General features: G+C 43.2%; 1 protein-coding gene across 2 annotated transcripts in view; it reads left to right on the forward strand.

Moving 5' to 3' along the window:
* The window catches only part of HMCN1 (hemicentin 1), a 672624-nt gene that overhangs the window by 320977 nt on the left and 335898 nt on the right, over positions 1–15749 (forward strand). For both annotated transcript variants that reach the window (XM_030206904.1, XM_030206905.1), the window contains exon 30: positions 9517–9671. In XM_030206904.1, the coding sequence (XP_030062764.1) occupies positions 9517–9671 (155 nt within the window). The remainder of the gene's footprint in view (positions 1–9516; positions 9672–15749) is intronic.

Genomic DNA, 15749 nt, shown 5'->3' on the forward strand with positions numbered 1-15749 from the left:
GGGCACCTGGCACGCTCCCCAAACGTAAAAACATTCCAGACAAGTTATACCTAAAAATGCGGAATTTTTCCAAGTCCATTTAATAGCGGTCTATGGACTTGTCCTTTAGGAATCTATCTAACCCCTTTTTAAACTCCGTCAAGCTAACCGCCCGTACCACGTTCTCCGGCAACGAATTCCAGAGTCTAATTACACGTTGGGTGAAGAAAAATTTTCTCCGATTCGTTTTAAATTTACCACACTGTAGCTTCAACTCATGCCCTCTAGTCCTAGTATTTTTGGATAGCGTGAACAGTCGCTTCACATCCACCCGATCCATTCCACTCATTATTTTATACACTTCTATCATATCTCCCCTCAGCCGTCTCTTCTCCAAGCTGAAAAGCCCTAGCCTTCTCAGCCTCTCTTCATAGGAAAGTCGTCCCATCCCCACTATCATTTTCGTCGCCCTTCGCTGTACCTTTTCCAATTCTACTATATCTTTTTTGAGATACGGAGACCAGTACTGAACCCAATACTCCAGGTGCGGTCGCACCATGGAGCGATACAACGGCATTATAACATCCGCACACCTGGACTCCATACCCTTCCTAATAACACCCAACATTCTATTCGCTTTCCTAGCCGCAGCAGCACACTGAGCAGAAGGTTTCAGTGTATCATCGACGACGACACCCAGATCCCTTTCTTGATCCGTAACTCCTAACGCGGAACCTTGCAAGACGTAGCTATAATTCGGGTTCCTCTTACCCACATGCATCACTTTGCACTTGTCAACATTGAACTTCATCTGCCACTTGCACGCCCATTCTCCCAGTCTCGCAAGGTCCTCCTGTAATCGTTCACATTCCTCCTGCGACTTGACGACCCTGAATAATTTTGTGTCATCGGCGAATTTAATTACCTCACTAGTTATTCCCATCTCTAGGTCATTTATAAATACATTAAAAAGCAACGGACCCAGCACAGACCCCTGCGGGACCCCACTAACTACCCTCCTCCACTGAGAATACTGGCCACGCAATCCTACTCTCTGCTTCCTATCTTTCAACCAGTTCTTAATCCATAATAATACCCTACCTCCGATTCCATGACTCTGCAATTTCTTCAGGAGTCTTTCGTGCGGCACTTTGTCAAACGCCTTCTGAAAATCCAGATATACAATATCAACCGGCTCCCCATTGTCCACATGTTTGCTTACCCCCTCAAAAAATGCATTAGATTGGTGAGGCAAGACTTCCCTTCACTAAATCCGTGCTGACTTTGTCTCATCAGTCCATGTTTTTGTATATGCTCTGCAATTTTATTCTTAATAATAGCCTCCACCATCTTGCCCGGCACCGACGTCAGACTCACCGGTCTATAATTTCCCGGATCTCCTCTGGAACCCTTCTTAAAAATCGGAGTAACATTGGCTACCCTCCAGTCTTCCGGTACTACACTCGATTTTAGGGACAGATTGCATATTTCTAACAGTAGCTCCGCAAGTTCATTTTTTAGTTCTATTAATACTCTGGGATGAATACCATCAGGTCCCGGTGATTTACTACTCTTCAGCTTGCTGAACTGACCCATTACATCCTCCAAGGTTACAGAGAATTTGTTTAGTTTCTCCGACTCCCCCGCTTCAAATATTCTTTCCGGCACCGGTGTCCCCCCCAAATCCTCCTCGGTGAAGACCGAAGCAAAGAATTCATTTAATTTCTCCGCTACGGCTTTGTCCTCCTTGATCGCCCCTTTAACACCATTTTCGTCCAGCGGCCCAACCGACTCTTTGGCCGGTTTCCTGCTTTTAATGTATCTAAAAAAATTTTTACTATGTATTTTTGCTTCCAACGCTAATTTCTTCTCAAAGTCCTTTTTTGCCCTCCTTATCTCCGCTTTGCATTTGGCTTGGCATTCCTTATGATCTATCCTGTTACTTTCAGTTGGTTCTCTTCTCCACTTTCTGAAGGATTGTTTTTTGGCTCTAATGATTTCCTTTATCTTACTGTTTAGCCACGCCGGCTGACGTTTAGTCTTTTTTCCCTTTTTTCTAATACGTGGAATATATTTGTCCTGAACCTCCAGGATGGTGTTTTTGAACAGCATCCACGCCTGATGCAAGTTTTTTACTCTGCGAGCTGCTCCTTTCAGTCTTTTTTTCACCATTTTTCTCATTTTGTCGTAATCACCTTTTCTATAGTTAAACGCTAGCGTACTTGATTTCCTAGTTTCACTTCCTTCAATGCCAATATCAAAACCGATCATATTATGATCACTGTTATCAAGCGGCCCTCGTATCGTTACCCCCTGCACTAGATCATGAGCACCACTAAGGACTAAGTCTAGTATTTTTCCTTCTCTTGTCGGCTCCTGAACTAGCTGTTCCATGAAGCTGTCCTTGATTTCATCAAGAAATCCTATGTCCCTTGCGTGTACAGATGTTACATTAACCCAGTCTATATGCGGGTAATTGAAATCCCCCATTATTATTGTGTTGCCCAGTTTGTTTGCGTCCCTGATTTCCTTTAACATTTCCGCATCCGTCTGTCCGTCCTGGCCAGGCGGACGGTAGTACACTCCTATCACTATCCTTTTCCCCTTTGCACATGGAATTTCAATCCACAGTGATTCCAAGGAGTGTTTTGTTTCCTGCAGAATTTTCAATCTATTTGATTCAAGGCTCTCGTTAATATACAATGCTACCCCTCCACCAATCCGATTCACCCTATCACTACGATATAATTTGTACCCCGGTATGACAGTGTCCCACTGGTTATCCTCCTTCCACCAGGTCTCAGAGATGCCTATTATATCTAATTTTTCATTTAGTGCAATATATTCCAACTCCCCCATCTTATTTCTTAGGCTCCTGGCATTCGCATATAGACATTTCAAACTGTGTTTGTTGTTCCTAAGTACATCATGCTTAGTACTTGACAGTATTAATTGGCAATCTTTTGTCTGATTTTTATTGTTATTTAAGGATACCCGATCTACTACAATCTCTTTTGCAACCTCACTATCAGGATACTCTATCTTCCCTGTTATGGTGATATCTTTGAAAGATACCTTATCCCGAACCATGCTCTTTTGAGCGACTGTCGGCCTTCCCCCCATTTCTAGTTTAAAAGCTGCTCTATCTCCTTCTTAAACGCCGATGCCAGCAGCCTGGTCCCACTCTGGTTAAGATGGAGCCCATCCTTTCGGAATAGGCTCCCCCTTCCCCAGAATGTTGCCCAGTTCCTAACAAATCTAAAGCCCTCCTCCCTGCACCATCGTCTCATCCACGCATTGAGACTCTGGAGCTCTGCCTGTCTCTTGGGCCCTGCGCGTGGCACAGGTAGCATTTCAGAAAATGCTACCCTGGAGGATCTGGATTTCAGCTTTCTACCTAAGAGCCTAAATTTTGCTTCCAGAACCTCTCTCCCACATTTTCCTATGTCATTAGTACCCACATGTACCAAGACAGCCGTCTCCTCCCCAGCACTATATAAAATCCTATCTAGGTGACGCGTGAGGTCCGCCACCTTCGCACCAGGCAGGCAAGTCACCAGGCGATCCTCACGTCCACCAGCCACCCAGCTATCTATATGCCTAATGATCGAATCACCAAGTACAACAGCTGTCCTAACCTTTCCCTCCCGGGCAACATTTGGAGATATATCCTCGGTGCGAAAGGATAATAGTAATTAGTAATGTAAAAAGATTAAGTAAGGAAAGAGAGAAGGAAGGTATTAAGCAGGATAGTATAGAAGGTGGACTTTAAAAACTGGGTGGGTTGGTGAGGTAGTTTTGTAAGGCTATCCAGCTTATAATCGAAAAAGAAAAACACCTATATTTCGACCCAAATCGGGAGATGGGCGTTTTTCTCGCAAAGGCGCCCAAATCGGTATAATCGAAAGCCGATTTTGGGCGTTTCCAACTGCACTCCGTCGCGGAAACGAATGAAGTTTATGGGGGCGTGTCGGAGGTGGGACTGGGGCGTGGTTATCAGCTGAAGAGAGATGGGCGTCTTCAGCTGATAATTGAAAAAAAAAAAAAAAGACGTTTTGACCATGATTTTGGGTCACTTTTTTTGGACCCTTTTTTCTCACGAACAAGTCCCAAAAAAGTGCCCCAACTGCCCAGATGACCACTGGAGGGAATCGGGGATGACCTCCCCGGACTCCCCCAGTGATCACTAACACCCTCCCACCAAAAAAACCCCCCACTTTAAAAACTTTTTTCCAGCCTGTATGCCAGCCTCAAATGCCGTACCCACCTCCATGACAGCAGAATGTGTTCGATCCTGTCACAGCCTTTCCCTGGGTCAGATGTGGCTCTCGGGTGCAGTACAGGGTCACATCAGCATTGCATTGTGGTGGGTGTAGGGTATTGGGCTCCGTGATTTCATTAGCTTGTGTTACAGTCTCACGATGTTGGTAGTTGGTAGGCTCTTCTCCCATGGTGCTTTTCCCCCTGCCTACTGGGTCAGAGTGTGCCCTGTTGTGTTTCCTGTTGTAGTCCATGCGGTAGTGGCCATTTTTGTAAGCCAGTTTTAGTTCCCTTTCCTGTGTTAGCCACGTTAGAGAACTTAGTTCTTACCTTGAATGTGGCTGAAAGAGGGCATTGTACAGCATTCTGCCAGCTCTGACCTACTGCTAATCTCCGTACCAGGGAGACTCGTTGCCAGTGGGGCACAACCTCTGATCTGTAGTTAACTGTGAGTAAACGCGGTTATTCCAATAAAGGACGTTTTCTGAGAGATTAGTCTTCAGGTGTCAACTGGTGTGCCAAAGTTATATAGCAGCAACAAGTCCTAGAGTCCTGCATGTATGGAGGTCCCTGGAGCACTTTTAGTGGGTACCGCAGTGCACTTCAGCCAGGTGGCCCCAGGCCCATCTCCCCCCCACCTGTAACACTTGTGCTGGTAAATGGGAGGCCTCCAAAACCCACTGTACCCACATGTAGGTGCCCCCTTCACCCCTAAGAACTATGGTAGTGTTGTACATTTGTGGGTAGTGGGTTTTGGGGGAGGGGGGTTGGGAGCTCAGCACCCGTGGTAAGGGAGCTATGCATGTGGGAGCTTTTTCTGAAGTCCACCGCACTGACCTAGGGTGCCCAGTTGGTGTCCTGGCATATCAGGGGGGCCAGTGTACTACGAATCCTGGCCCCTCCCACGACCAAATGGCTCGGATTAGGACAGTTTTGAGCTGGGTGTTTTTAGTTTCCATTATCGCTAAAAAAAAACAAACGCCCAGCTCAAAAACGTCCCTTTTTTCGAAAATACGGTTCGGCCCGCCCCTTCACAGACCCGTTCTCGGAGATAAATGCCCATGGAGATAGGCGTTTGTGTTCGATTATGCCCCTCCATGTGTTCTCTTTGTATGCCTTGTTGAAGAGGTGTGTCTTCAAAGATTTGCGAAAATTAGTTGTTTCGTCAATAGTTTTCAAGGTTGTAGGTAGTGCATTCCACAACTGGGTGCTCATGTACGAGAAGGTGGTGGCGTGCATCAGCTTGTACTTTAGTCCTTTACAGCTGGGGAAGTGTAGATCAAGAAATTTGCGGGATGATCTTCTGGCGTTTCTGGGAGGCAAGTCCACGAGGTTTAGCAAGTAGATTGGGGCATCTGCGTGAATGATTTTGTGAACAAGCGTGCAGATCTTGAACGTAATGCGTTCCTTGAGTGGGAGCCAGTGAAGTTTCTCTCTTAGGGGTTTTGCACTTTCATATTTAGTTTTACCAAATATGAGTCTGGCGGCAGTGTTCTGGGCTGTTTGGAGTTTTTTGATATACGCACCTAACCAGCTATGTTACACAGTATAGTCGATTAGTGGCTAGCTGCTAACCATGAATATTCAGCCGGGATAACTAAAACGCTATTTACCCTGCCAGGAGCCAGTCCTGGATGGTTAGTTTTGAATATCAGCCAGTAATTTTATAGATACTGTCAGGTGCACAACTGACGGTATTTAGGCGTGAGCATTTATATCGGCCTTTAGTCTAATATTCTATAATGGCTTCTGTGCCCAACTTTGCTGTTATAGAATACTTGCTTAGTGTTCAATTCTGTAGCTCCTAACATTTTGCACCCTTTCTTAAATCTAGTCTTGTGAGACTTGCCCTGAAGTTCTATCCTGTACCATGCAGCGGTAGAGTTAGGTTGCTGGCAGCAGCAACAGGCCTACAGTGAGGGGCACCAGTTTATAGTTTACAGGGGACACCAGAAACCATGGCTGTGATCCTGGAACTAGTATTATGCCATATAGAAGGCAGATGCTCTTTATTTATTAACATGGGTGCTCAGGAGATCACATACACCAGTTGGACAAAATCAAGACTAATATGACTCTTAAGCTAATATGACTAATATGACAAGCACTACGAAGCAAGCATTTTGTTATTTTGGTCCCCGTTTGTGGAATCAGTTGCCTGAGGACATTAGGTGTATAGGGAACTACTTACAGTTTCGTAAGGCTATGAAAACCTGGCTTTATACTGAGACGGGAACAAGATGGCGACCAGAGAGGAAGTCGGTCCCTTAGCTCCTGATCTCAGCCTAAGCTAATGGTGACTGAAACCTTACCCAATAACACCATGGGAAAAAGGAAAGGAAAAACGACTTTACCAACCTCCTCTGGTCCCGTTAATTCCATTCCCCGTCAGCCGACAAAACTTTTGGAATTCAGAAACTAGAGCTGCATACACCCACGTTGGTCAGTTCCAACGTTGTTTTCAGCATCGAAGGCGTATCATTGAGTCCGCCTTCATTTACTGCCCCTCCACGACCAGGAACTATGTCTGTAGCGGGAGCACTGCCTGTAGGGCCGACCGAAGTGCCTAGTTCTCAGGCTGCGAGAGGAGGCCCTGCAACAGCGATATCCCCAGAAGCGAGTACTACCCGGAAAGATGGGGCAGGAAACCCCGATTCTGCCAGTCCTTCGGGGAATGTTTCTTTGGAGTTACGTGGAGTTGTTAAACCAGCAGTAATCACTTTAGAGAACCTATGGGATGCCATTCAGGCTATGAACAAGAACCTGATCCAGGTAACTGATATCCTAAAAGAAGATTTGTTATCTGTAAAATCCTCTCAACATCTTATGGCTTCTCAAGTCCAGAAAAATGAAGAGAACATTGAGTCTTTAGATACTGAACTAAAATCTCTTCATAATTTAACGAGTCTAATAATAAAGGATAAGGAGATATTGGTTAAAAAAGTTGAATATCTTGACAACCAGGCTAGAAGGAATAATCTGAGACTTCTCAATTTCCCTAAAGCACCTTTAATACCACCTGTAGACATGCTTAAAAGGTATTTTGAAGAAGTCTTGAAAATCCCTAAAGAAAGTTTTCCTCCGTTGGTCAAGACTCAATATATATTTGGAACAAAATCAGCAATGCAAGATCCACTACCTGATATGAACATAACAGCTTTTCTGGAAAACTCCTTAGAGACTGTTACACAAAGACTGACACTATTAGTTCCTTTGCTTTTGAAGTTGATAGGAATAATGTATTTCGTTTATGTTTTAAACATATGCAAGCCAACTTTCTGGGGGAAAAAATTCAGACTTACCCGGATCTAAATAGAGACACACAGAAGAGAAGGCGAGAGTTTTTGGCTTTAAAACCGAGGACTCTCGCCTTGGGAGGCATGTTTATTTTGAAATATCCATGCAGATGCCTGGTAACAATAAATAATGTTAGCTATATTTTCCTAGACCCCAAAAAGTTGACTGAATTTATAATTTCTAAGAAAAGGGGAAATGTTCAACCCTGAATGACCTCATAGGAATATGCTGTTGGTACCTGCTAGTGGGTGTTTAACGCTCATGTCCCTGAGTGATTGTTTTATTTCTTATTCGGCTGAGTTGGATTTCACCTCAGCAGTGTTTTCTAATTTTTTCCTTTATCTTGTTCCCATACTATGGTGGTCAATATGTTTAAGAATATTTCTTGTCTCTTTATCTTTTGAAGAGAAATTTATTTCTGTTTGAAATTATTCCTAATCCTGCATTTATTTGATATGAATGTATTATTTTGAAAATGATAAATAAATAAATAAAACCTGGCTTTATACTCAGTATTTTGAGTAATAGTTTAGGGAGACATCTGATATTTTGGGTTGTTGTGTTAAACTGATGATAACGTTTGTATGTTAATTGTTCAATTCTTTGTTTTATGATGTTTTTATCTATGCTTTATTCATTGAATTATGTATTGTAAACTGCTTTGGTGCCTTGGGCATAAAGCGATATATCAAGTGAATAAATCAAATTAAGTTTTTACAGTTATTATGTGTAATCCCCTATTACATGGGGATTACGGAGAGTAAGAATTTCCCCCTTAGAAGCAAGGGAGAAGTGAGTGGGATGTCCCAGGATGGGGAGAGACCCAGCCCACGGGGAGTGTTTGATAGAGATATCAGGAAGATAAAGTTTCCTTGGGAGTGAGTGACAAGGAGGGAGGGGTTACCAAGGGGATAAAGGTGTGAGATATGCCCTGGGGGGGGGCTTTGGTTGCTTGACGGTCCCCTGCCAAGGGACCAGGAGGAATAAAGGGGAATCCTGAGTGAGGAGTGTGACCTCTGGTTGATAAAGAAAAGGCTCCTGAAGTGGCAGCCGACACAGTGTGTGAGCTACGGGTGGGTGGAGGAGAGACCCAGCCCGGGAGCAAGGGATTTGAGTCAGGGAGAGCTCAGTCCCCCAGACCAGGCCGGATCCAGAGAGGGGTCACCGCTGGAAGAGGGTCAGACCAGGAGAGGGTCTGAGCCCTCAGAAATGAAGTATGTGTGAAAGGTGGAGAACCAGCCATTGGGAAAAGCACTTAAATCCTCAGGATAGGCATGAATGGGAGAACTGTATATATGCACATATTTCATCTGCCAGGCTGTTTTTGTAAATATCTTTGAGAAAGAAGTGGCAAGAAAGTTCCCCTGAGGAACAGCTGAAGAATTCAGATCTAGTTTGAGTTTACCTGAAGTTGGAGTGTTGAAAACTTTTGGGGAGTTGCGACCATTGCAGAGTTGAATAATAAAGTTGAATTCGGTGTATAGTGTGCTTTGTGGAAGACAGCAGGTGGAGTATGAACTAGTTCCCAAGAGCTTGATTGTCTCCCAAATCCCCGGATTGCTATTCCAGAACTTTACCCATCCCCAGCTCATGGTGACTGTGGAGTAAGGAGTGGTGGAATTGTCCCTGTTAGCCTTGGTTGGGAACTGAGTCTAGCCTAGGGGCGAAGACTGGGCTACATATATATGCATTGTATTTAAAAGCAAGAAAGATCTATCCTCTCTTCAACATGTCTGCAATGGATTAACGTAGAACTCGGGCTGCATTTTTTTTCAATTGTAGTTTTTGAAACTTAAACTGTACAATGCTTTGCTATTCCTCAGGAGATTACATATTTCACAGTGGTAGGATGCTGTATAAATGGAATGATTGGATTGGCTGACAATTCTGTCTTGCTGTTCACTATTTTTGTAAAAGTATATTGCACCATACATATAGGAGTGCTTTCACTATTCCCTAAAAAGTTAAACTGTCTTTCAGGCCATTGTTTTTAGGAGATTCCAATTATGAACTTCTGAGCAACGGTCAGATCCTGCAAATAAAAAACTCTCGTCTAAGTGACAAGGGACGTTATCAGTGCACTGCTACTAACACAGCTGGAAAACAGACCAAGGAGATCAAACTCAATGTCAATGGTAAGTTGTTTCCTGTAAAAATGACTTTTTGACCTATTCACAACAACTGTTTTACTGTTCCTCTTCTACGATGTCCTTTTACTAAAGGGCATTAAAATTTAGCAGTTATTGTTTATCAGTAGCTAAACCTCCCCAGCATCTTTCCATACAGTTATCACAAAGACAATATACTTAAGTGCAGTTCTGCTATCATTTACTGTAATGTTAAGCTCCATGTTATTTGATTTGTTAAGAAACAATGCAGTTAAATTGCTGTGCATTAATTGTTCTTGCCCTATTCCATATTATGTTAATGTGGAAATTAGTGTGCATTTAGGGCTAGATTCTGTAAATGGCGCTCAAAATACAATGCCAAAAATATCAGTGCTGGATGGTATTCTATAAAGGGAGTTCTGGGATGGGCTTTATAGAATAGCGCATAGTTCTGGGATCAGCGCTCAACTTTGGTCACAAGACGTTACACCATCTGAAACCAAATGTAAATCCCAGCATACAAGTTGGGCACAGATTCGCACTATTCAATAACACTATGTTCATATTAAGGGAATGGTCATGACCCACCCATGTCTGTCCCATCATTGTACCCCCTTGGCAGAGTCACATGGAGGTGCTATTCTATAAATGGGCATGTAAGTGTGTTTGTGCTGCTGTTTCTGCCCCGTTTCAGTGCCTTGCATCCATTAGAATGTTTTCCCGCTCTGAAAACTCAGCACACGAAGTAGCACCTAATGCTAGGCATCTTATATGTAATTTGGTTAGTGTCAAGCCACTGTATTAACTGTTAACATGGCTTTACATTAACACTTACCCCCAAATTCTATATATGGTGCCTTAAGTTGTGCATGCTAATTTTCTCAAACCCATCAGTGGCATCCAGAAGCGATATTACTTTCAACACCTATCAACAGTCTTTGTAAAGACCACAACATTTTACTTTTTAAAGATCCATCTCTGAAGACATACTTTCTCAGCTGACAGATTTTGGGCACCTAATTTTTAGCACTCTTTATAGAATTACCTCCTTATAATTGTTTAATACACTTTAGCAAATGAGCTTTTAAGTAGTTATCTGTTTTAATATTTGCCTATTAAGGTATTTCATTGTATTGTGCCATATACTTGTTATGAGTCAATCAATGAGTCTAGCTTCTGGTCTGAACTAAAAGATTCCCTTATCCCCTGGAGTCCTACACAAGATTTGGTTAAATCCCTCTGGGACACTAAGGTGAAGGCCACACTTGACAAAATTGCTCCATTTGTCACCAAGAAGGTCAAGTTGACATGTAAATCTCCATGGCTTTCAAAAAGCAATGGAGAAAGAGCAAGGATAATACTGAGAAATCCAAATGGAAGTCTGCTTTCCATTGATATAAGAAGGTTACTGATACAAGATGACAGTACTACAGCAGCATAATAGGTCAGGATGCTCTTGACAATAAAAAACGTTTCTCCTTAGTCAGAAGCCTAACATCCAATGTAACCAACGACTACATGCATCAAGCTCGACCATCCGCCCAATATCTAGCCAATCACTTTGACAACAAACTCAATCAGATCGGATCTATCCAAAGGCGCTCCATCTGTAGATAGTGACCCAAGCAATGATTTAGTGTCAAATTCTGATTTTCATCTAAACCAGGGACTCAGATCAGATCAGTGCTGGGCACAGTTTCAACCTTTGACACCTGAAGATGGAAGATCACTGCTGTTGAAATGTTCACAAGCCCATTGTTCCCCAGACCAATGCCCGGACTTCTTATTCTATACCATCCCCAATAAGGCCTTACTAAATGGCCTTAACAGGTTGCTAAAATCTGGCTCTCTTCCTTTGGATATGGGCAAAATTCTTCTCACTCCATTACTGAAGGGATCAGACCAGCCTACAGTGCTGAAACCCTGCTGCTAGTACTAACCACATACGTCAAACAATACCTGTGCAAAGGAGATCAAGTAATACTACTTCAATTTGATATCTCAGCAGCGTTTAATGCGGTTGACCACAAACTGCTACTTCAACGCCTGGATCAAATAGGAATAACAGATTCTGTTCTCAAATGGTTTGGCAAATTCCTATCAAACCAAAGTTATTCCATCAAGCAAAACAATCAACTCTCCAACTATTGGTCCTCAGACTGTGGGGTACATTAGGGATCACCGCTCTCTCCTATACTATTCAATTTCTTTATGTCCTCCCTTGGTTTAATACACCTGGATCTAAGCGAGCTATCACTTTCCTAAGTGGATGACATCCTCCTTCTCATACCAATAAACTCTACTACCAAAGATCCTATCCAGACAGTAACGACTGGCATGAATGCTATTAGCTCCTAGGCCCTGACCAATAAATTGAAATTGAACACTCAAAAAAACCAAGATCCTGTGGTTCTGAAATCAGGGAATTGTGGCCCCAACTTCAACACCATTGGCTAAGGGTCAAAACCTCTCAGCTGAGTCTGAAACAAGACTACTGAGAGTCTTGTTTGACTCCTCCCTAACCTTTTCTTCCCATATTAACCAAGTATGGAAGATAACTCTGTTCAGAATGAGACAGCTTTGCCTAATCCAATCTTTCTTTAACCAAAAAGCCTTTACTTCTAGTTCAAATGTTAGTCCTACCACACCTCGATTACAATAATATCTTATTCCTTGGTATTGTGTCAATATCAGAAAAAATTGCAAATCATACAGAACAAAACTGCTAGACTAATCTTCAATCTGAATAGATATACTATCATATCATCACATCTCATCAAACTGCACTGTCTCCCCATCACTGAAAGAATGAGGTTGAAAGGTGCTGGTTAAATTTTCCAAATCTTGCATGGCTTCACCTCAGAACTGCTAATGAGGGTTGCAGCACTATGTGTGGTCCAGTCAAATAGAATGAAAGCTCAACTGATGCTATCTTCACCGTCTCATAAAGGAATTCAATATCAGAAGATCTTTGGCACACTATTCTCGGTGCGAGGACTCATTCTATGAAACTTGTTACGTATTTCCATAAGAACAGACAATAGCTACCTTAGCTTCCAGAAGAGAATCAAAACCTTTCTCTTCTGAAAGTCCGTATCATAATGACCCATTACATTTATTGTTGCCCTGGAATCATCCATAAGACTTTCCTATAATGATCTTTGTCATGTCTACACTCTGACAGTTTCTATTTTTGCCTCAACCAGTTTGTAAACCACACTGAACCCTGAAAAGGGGCTATTAGTGGTATATAAGAATTGATTGGAATTGATTAGAATTATATGAATGTTCGTTCATGCTGCCTATTTTGGTATCTTTCATATTCTGCTAATATTCATCATACAATTGTTTTATATTGTTGTTAAAAGCTTATTTCCATTACATAGTTTCCCAGTATTTCAGAACCTGTGGGAATAGTTGTATCCATCAACCAGCAGGTGAAGATAGAGAACTGAAAACTGACCTTGCATCCAGTCCAGCTACTCAGTATTTTCTGTTTCCAGCAGGTGGATGGACACACTTTTCAGCCTCAAGTTCTGAGTGATTTGTTCCTGGTCCAGTTGGTCAACTGCTGTCCAGTTGGTCAACTGCTCCCCAGTTGAGCTTTGCAGGTGGCTTGAGTCTGCAGAGTCATATCTGGAGGTCTTAAGATCCCTGTCTCTGGTGCCCCATGAATTTACTTCTTTCATGCTTTCACCTGTCCCCTGTTTCCTGTGGAGCTCTTCTTTTCCAGCACAACAACCTTAAAAAGAAAAAAGGAGAAGGAGAAGGAAAGAGGTTTGCTGGAGGTGTGGGACAGTGTATCAGTCCTGAGCCTTTCTCATCTATGGAGACTGTGAGATTGGGGGGTCCTGCTGTCAGAGTCCAACTAAAGTTTGACTCAGAGCCCTGCTTGGAAGGCCGCAAGTTCTATTTGGTGCAGGGCAGAGATCCTGACTCACTGATTGGGACTGCATTGTGCTGCACTTGGGGTGAATGGTGACTCCTGCGGAAGCAGTTAAACGGCTGATGTCAGGGTGTTGCAGTGCGTGCAAATCAGGAATCCTGTGGGCCACGGAGGAGATGGTCGGCAGCAGCACATCTTCGGATATGGTGCAGCATCTGAATATGCTAGGAACCTTGGGCTCTCTGGGAGGGCTGTTGTGCAGTTTGATGCAGGAGAGTGCGGGAATGGGCACCATTTTGTCTGGGCCGACATAGTGAGGAGCAAGCCTCTGTCTGATCACGTGCAGAGCAATGCCACCATTTTACAGCCTCAGTGCTCAACAGAGCATTCAGCTGCATCAGGATCTTTGTTTTCTCCAAAGTTTATATTGTTCTTACACTAGGCCTGTTCTTCTTTTATCCCTCCTTGCTGCCCCTCTGGCTTTTAAGAGATCTCATTCAGACCTCCAGGAGTGGGCAGATGAGGCTATTTCTGCTTCTCCTTCCTTATCTGATTTGGCTTCAGTCTGTTCAGAGGAGCTATCTTTGAAGGAGCCATTAGAGGAGGGAGAGCGATCCAAAAGTACTGAGATTGTTTCATAGAGAGGTGTTTGATACTCTTATTTCTGAGGCACTGGTGGCACTTTCCATTGAGGAGTCTTCTGCTTCAATATCAGGAGTTCCATCTTCATCGAACATGATATGGCTTAGAGGCCTTTTCAATGCATCCAGACATTCAGGACCTGAATACAGCAGAATGGGTCTCACCGGACATAGGACTGAGAGTGGGAAGAGCCATAACTCGCCTCTACCCATTGGTTCCAGGAGAAAAAGATAAATTGCAGCTTCCAAGGGTGGACTCCTTTGTTACGGCGGTGCCTAAGAAGATTACCTTGCCAGTGGAAGGGGACTGCCCTAAAAGACCTACAGAACAGGAAACTAGAAGACTCGCTGAAACAAGCCTTTGAAGTGTCCTCCTTGGGCCTTCAAGCAACAATGTGCAGCTTGTTCATGGCAGGAGCATATGTGAAGTGGCATCAGCACTCTGCAACACAAGACAGCGCCATAACACCCAGCTGGAAGTGGGGTTGGCCTACTTGGCAGATGCTATTTATGACATATTATGGGTTACGGCCCACACTATGTCTGTGGATGTCATGGCACATTGGCAACTCTTGTTGCAGAATTGGGCAGCAGATGCATCGTCAAAGTCACGTCTAGTTAAACTGTCTTTTCAGGGCAAATGACTGTTTGAAGAAGATCTTAGTAACTTGATGAAAGAACTGGGGGAAACTAAGCCACTGCAGTTGCTGGAGGATAAGCCGAAAGCGTCTGGTCATCAGTTTCAATGGGCTGTTGATTTCAAGACAGCAGATGGTGCTGGCCTGGTCATCAGCAATATGGTCAGAAATCCTGCTTTCAGGCATGCCAGTCTTCCTTTTGTATGGACAGAAAGTCCTCCTCTCAGTCATCTAGAGCACCCAATGCCTCCCGAGCTTTGCAATGATGCAAAGCTGGTCCACTGTTCTCTTCATCTGATGGGAGGATGTCCTCAGGAGTGTTGGGAGGAGTGGGCCAAAATTATATCAGACCAGTGGCTTCTGGATATTCTTACAGAAGGTTACAAGTTGAATTTCTCCCACCCAGTCTCTCTTCTCTTCTTGCAGTCTTTTTGTTGAAAGGGAACCAAGATGGTCAAGATTCAGGCCACTGTAGATTCCTTGCTGGCCCTTCAAGCCATTGTTTCAGTTCCCCAGGTTTTATGTTCACTTTTTAAAGATGGTTGATGTTTTAAACAATTTTAAACTAATGGATGCTTTTAGATGTATTCCTCCATGTTTCATACTGCTTTTTAGAAACCAGTGTTCATATTTATGTATTTATTTCTTTTTTGAGCTGAGCTGTTCTTTTAAGTTATGTATATATTTATGTTTGTATTTATGGTTTTATGTTTTTAGTTCACATTGCCCCTGACGCAGCCAATATTGTTGGCGAAACATAACCATGTCAGGCACAGATGATTATTGACCAGCGAGCATTTTACTTTATTAAAGACTATCAAACACAGCACTGCAATATAGTGTCACACTGGGGATTCAGATCTGAAGGATAAAATATATTAAATTAAAAAAAATAGCCTCAGTGTAACAGGGAGCCTGACTTTTATGCTCCACTATAAAT

Source organism: Microcaecilia unicolor, chromosome 6 (genome assembly GCF_901765095.1).
Source record: "Microcaecilia unicolor chromosome 6, aMicUni1.1, whole genome shotgun sequence".
Lineage (NCBI taxonomy): Eukaryota > Metazoa > Chordata > Amphibia > Gymnophiona > Siphonopidae > Microcaecilia > Microcaecilia unicolor.